This window comes from Aulonocara sp. 'chitande type north' Nkhata Bay, linkage group LG4 (assembly GCF_057382095.1).
Source record: "Aulonocara sp. 'chitande type north' Nkhata Bay isolate Kocher_YH1m ecotype deep benthic linkage group LG4, A_spYH_male_GT1.1, whole genome shotgun sequence".
Taxonomy (NCBI): Eukaryota; Metazoa; Chordata; class Actinopteri; order Cichliformes; family Cichlidae; genus Aulonocara; species Aulonocara sp. 'chitande type north' Nkhata Bay.
In genome coordinates, this window is record NC_141347.1 from 1,972,704 (window position 1) to 1,976,367 (window position 3,664).

Below are 3,664 nucleotides of genomic sequence, written 5' to 3' on the forward strand. Positions count from 1 at the left end.
AATAAATAACGAAATAATCCCGATATTGTGCCAAAGACTGATTTACAATGTTACTTTGTGTTCTATGTGTAATACCTTTGCTTAAATGACTAAATGGACTGTGTATTTATGACTCTGCGTTATAGTCTTACATACATAAGTAACATTCATATGTACAGATAAAAATGTACAGAGATATGTACACAAGCATGTACACAAAAGTCTACTGCTGATCGAGCTGCTCAGTGGTCGTACAGTCTCATGCAGAGAGCGTGGAGGTGTTGTCCATTGCCATTCCACCACTCCAGCAGACCACAACATAAAAGACAGCAGACGCCACCACAGTGTCGTAGAACATCATTAGAAGACGTACTACCTACATCATAACCAATCAAGTCCTGCTTTTTTTTAAATACAGAAGAGGATTTATTATTTACTGAAAGGCTATGCCTTAGTTTGCTTCTTTCATTATTGTGTTTCGCCCTGCATAAAATAGATAGCTTTTCTGACAACTACAGTCAATACTCTCCTACTGGCATTAGCAGTGACCTAAGAGGCTTAACCGTAATATTGCTTTGCAGTGTAAATGTTGCAGAAAATGACTGTCTTTTCTTTCTTCTTGTGTGCAGATTGACTGTGACTTCATAGCACAGATGGATGACGCAACTTTGGCAAACTACATTCCCTCGTACGGAGACCGAATTGCCGTCTTCAATTTCTGCAAAAGCAAGCAACCACTGTCAAAAAGAAAACTAGGACTTCTGCAAAAAGTTCACCTCTCAAAGTGAGAGAAACAGTGGCTGACATGTCAGATTTGGATGACTTAATAAGACTGTATTTCAGACTTTCTTTCAGTAACAAAGAAATACTTTCAATTTTAGCACATAGTCATCAGACAATTATAAGTGTTCGAACTCTAAAGAGAATTTGTAAAAGACTTGGGCTTTTTAGAAGGAAGAATCAATCAAACTTGGAGGAAGTGCTAGCCTTTGTCCAACAAGAGATCATGACAAATGGACAGATGCAAGGTTATCGTTGGCTACATCTACATGCAATTCAACATGGATTTGTGGTGTCACAAGATACTGTAAGATGCATAATCAAATTGCTTGACCCTCAAGGTGTGGAACTGAGACGAGCTCGACGGTTGAGAAGACGACAGTACAGCTGCAGAGGGCCAAATGCTCTCTGGCACATGGATGGCTATGACAAGTTGAAACCATATGGTATTGCTCTCAGTGGCTGCATAGATGGTTTTAGCCGCTATGTTTTATGGATGGAGGCTTATACTACAAACAGTGACCCTAAATTGATTGCAAGTTATTTTCTGAAAACAGTTTCATGCATCAGCGGATGTCCAGAAAGGTTACGTGCTGACCGAGGTACCGAAAATGGTTGTGTCGAACAAATGCAGATGTTTTTACAGAGAAACCACACAGACAGTTTTGCAGGTGAGAAAAGTTTCCTTTACGGAAGAAGTACGGCCAACCAACGTATAGAAGGATGGTGGGCTACCCTACGCAAACAGAGTGCACAATTTTGGATGAACTTATTTCAAACTTTTCAGGATGATGGCCACTTCACAGGGGATTTTTTGGACAAAAGTCTTATCCAATTCTGCTTTCTCAATCTTATTCAGGTAAAAGCATGTGCTCATGCTATGTAATGTCTTAGCTGCATAAATAGAAAATATAAATATGGTTAGAACATTTTTTTTCTTTAAATTAAATATGAATTTTATTTCCATTTTAATATGTCTTGATGCATGCTCAATCAGCCAGGTAAGGAATGTTTTTTGACAGAACATTTCTCACACTGAAAACACTACATCCAGATGAACAGAATCAACTTTTTGGGATTCCATTTTAATACTTTGATGGAATTGTATTCATGTTATCAGTGGAAGTAACTGCACCTTTCTCAGCACAGGTGCATGGAGCATTTTTTTTTTATTGCCACATGGTTTAAATTACTATGGAGTCTGTTACCTAGTGGTCCTTTGGGCACGGTTTCAGAAAGCAATCCTATCATTTGGTTAATTCTCTATTGAAAATATATTGTAGAATCATTGCACACTGAGTATAAAGTGTTGGGCTATCTATTCAACAGCAGAATCATGCAGCACCATTCTGTGTCCATGTGCTGTTTAGTGAAAGTGCTCTTTTGTTGTTGCTGCTTGGTTTTACATTAATTAGAGGTCAGTTTCTATGTCTGTTGATTAATGAGTTAATAAGCCTCAACTTTGGCTAAATCTACTGGTACATGGTCTGTTTCATATACCGGTACTTATATTGTGTTGTTTTTCATGTAGGATGAACTTGATGAAGTTGTGAACACATGGAACTCGCACAAAATCCGGCCAAGTGGTAGTGCAGCATCGGGTCGACCAGTAGTAATGTACTCATTTCCAGAGCTGCACAGTGCTGAGGATAGACTGAAGCCTATTTCTATGGAGGATATTACTTTGTGTATGGAAGAGTGTAGCCCAAAAGGTCAACACCCCTGTGATGAAACAGTCTTTGAACTGTGTTGTCTGCTTATGGTAGAAAATGAATGGGATGCCCCAGGAGATCCACTTGGTGCTGCGGATCTGTATATTAGGTTAAGAGAAGAAATACTGCAAAGTATTTAAGGAACTTCAGTGTGTAAATGTACAAATAAATACAAAATATTTCTCTTTATCTTGATAACGTGATTTGATAGTAGGTGCCATGTCTTACAGGTACCTTTTATGCAGGTATTTCTGCACTGCATTAAATGAAAGACATCTTTTAGGTGTGACCGAACATGCCATTTTTCAGGTCATTCTCTCAGAATATTGCTGTTTATTTCTGCTGTAATGTAAATTCAGAGTGCTGATAGGAGGTCAGCACCAACTAGTATCATTTTATGTTGATCATAGTAATAAATACAGTTTGGTTGGTATCTTCCCCCCCCCCCCCCCATTTGATTGTTTTTCTACATTCACACTACCATTAAACAGAAATGTTTATATATTACTTGAAAAAGCTGAATATTGTGATATTATCAATCAGTTATGAAACACATGTCAATCCTTTTAAAAGGCCATACATTAAACTGCATTTACAAATGTTATATTTTTGATTGAATCACAAGTGGTGTAAACCTGCCTACCAGTAAATTGCAATATAAATTTTTGTGTTTTGTTGCCAGACATGTGCATAGTATATAAAATATAAACTGACCAGCTCCCTGCTCATTGTTTTCTGTATCAACCTTTACTCTTAATATTCATGGCTGGAAACCCAGGCACCAGCATATGATATGCTAAGTGCCCGGGTTATCTGTGGTATGTTTCAGCAAACCATAGTAGCATTAACAATTCTAGGTCTTGACAACAGCATGTTTCTATAAACGTATCATTGTTAATATTTAAAGTCGTTATGCCTTTTGGGGAGCTTTTAGTGCAATTATATTAAAGCAAAGCTATTATAATCATTTACCCATATGAAGGTCCATCACTTAATTATTAATGTATTTCATTTCTGTTAGTTGTAAGATATTTTAGCTGGTTTTCATGTAAAATGACCACGAATCATTGCTATACTGATTCAGTGTTAGCTGTTGTATACAAGGCTCCTTCATGATATGAATCCTAAAATTATAAGAAACATACCAAAAATATTTTGACTTTTATTTGTAGTATCCCAGCAACAATGCAACA

The 3,664-nt window shown here is 37.1% G+C and overlaps 1 protein-coding gene across 2 annotated transcripts; it reads left to right on the forward strand.

Annotated features, from left to right (window-relative positions):
- Positions 1-622: 622 nt before the first annotated feature.
- Positions 623-2,775, forward strand: LOC147331697 (uncharacterized). 2 transcript variants are annotated; one of them, XM_086287916.1, is made up of 3 exons: positions 623-1,007; positions 1,101-1,618; positions 2,291-2,775. In XM_086287916.1, the coding sequence occupies exons 1-3, from the start codon at positions 785-787 to the stop codon at positions 2,609-2,611; spliced, it is 1,062 nt and encodes a 353-aa protein (XP_086144042.1). In that variant the 5' UTR covers positions 623-784; the 3' UTR covers positions 2,612-2,775. The 2 variants fall into 2 exon arrangements, with proteins under 2 accessions (XP_086144042.1, XP_086144040.1); XM_086287914.1 differs by having other exon boundaries at positions 623-1,618.
- The last annotated feature ends 889 nt before the right edge of the window (positions 2,776-3,664 follow it).

What these genes read in the sequence shown, in the direction of transcription:
- LOC147331697 (XM_086287914.1), top strand. Translation starts at nt 785, where the DNA reads ATGTCAGATTTGGATGACTTAATAAGACTGTATTTCAGACTTTCTTTC. An exon ending in GCTTTCTCAATCTTATTCAG is followed by an intron (nt 1,619 to 2,290) that starts GTAAAAGCATGT and finishes TTTTTCATGTAG; the next exon opens with GATGAACTTGATGAAGTTGT.